The following is a 1,192-nucleotide window of genomic DNA, read 5'->3' as shown; positions in this document are numbered from 1 at the left end:
CTCACCTTGGACCAGTCCCCGGTCCTCCACGCGTAGCAGCCGGAGTAGTCCTCGCACGCCTCCTCCGCGCGGGGCCGGGTGGACGCGTCGCACTTCCCTTGGGAGTTGGTGCAGGTCACGGTGCGCTTCTGCGTGCCTTGGCCACAGCTGGCGGAACACTGCAAAACACAGCTGGTGCTGAGGCCGGGCAGTGCCATGCAAGTCCCCCCCACACCCAGGGGGGCCCCACCCAGGGCCAGGCCCGGTGCCGAGGATGCAGGGACCAGGGGCCAGGCTTCTTGTTGTTTTTTTTGTTGTTGTTGTTTGTTTGTTTTTAAATATATTTTATTGATTTCAGAGAGGAAAGGAGAGGGAGAGGGAGAGAGACATCAACGATGGGAGAGAAGCATGGATCGCCTGCCTCCTGCACGCCCCACACTGGGAACCGAGCCTGCAACCCGGGCACGTGCCCTGACCGGGAATCGAACCGTGACCTTCTGGTTCATAGGTCAACGCTCAACCACTGAGCCACACCAGCCAGGCCCTAACTTCCTTTTTCATATTTGCTTTATTTACCTAAAATAAGGGGACAATAACAGTGATGTTCTTCAGCTACAACAAAGCTGACTTCTGCAAGAATGCACAGAAAGGACACATGCTATTCTTTGCATTTCTGTCCTTAACGTTTACCCCCAAATGCTGTCTAGCCTTATTTTTCCAAGGAATGCAGTTTAGCTCTCTGTCTGAAGGTGCCAGGAGGTTGTTTTTCTTTTGCTTTTGGAGACTGAGGTAGACTCGCTTAATTTAGCAGAATCCGCTGGCCGTGGCATCACTCGGGGGAGCATGTGTGTTTGTGACCCTGCCTGTGGGGTGAGCGGCTGGATTCAGGGGACGCCAGGGTCAGGCTAAGGCGGGCTATGCCCACAGGGCGGCCCGGGCAGGCGGGTGGCTGCAGGGAGCCCTGGGTGACTGTGCTGAGGGGTGGTCCCCTGCTCTTCCGAACGGCCATGGTCCCCCCATCATTTCAACTCCGTTCTCACCATTTGACTCCTGGCTCCTCCGTGGTACCCGCATCCCTCCCTCTGGATCCTTCTCCAACCAAGGGCCTCCTCCCCACTCTGTCCAACTCTCTGCTTTGCTGGACCCTCTTCCTCGTTCCTCGTCCCTTTCCCGGACTGTCCAGCCTGTCTCTTGGCCAACCCCTGCCGTGGCC

General features: G+C 57.4%; 1 protein-coding gene across 1 annotated transcript in view; it reads right to left on the bottom strand.

Moving 5' to 3' along the window:
• Positions 1 to 1,192, bottom strand: part of ADAMTS17 (ADAM metallopeptidase with thrombospondin type 1 motif, 17) — a 92,038-nt gene that overhangs the window by 8,664 nt on the left and 82,182 nt on the right. Inside the window, 1 exon segment of the mRNA XM_014543573.1 lies at positions 6 to 158. Within this exon segment, the coding sequence (XP_014399059.1) occupies positions 6 to 158 (153 nt within the window).

Source organism: Myotis brandtii, unplaced genomic scaffold, assembly GCF_000412655.1.
Source record: "Myotis brandtii unplaced genomic scaffold, ASM41265v1 scaffold329, whole genome shotgun sequence".
Classification (NCBI taxonomy): domain Eukaryota; kingdom Metazoa; phylum Chordata; class Mammalia; order Chiroptera; family Vespertilionidae; genus Myotis; species Myotis brandtii.
This window is presented reverse-complemented; position numbering and strand designations above follow the sequence as displayed.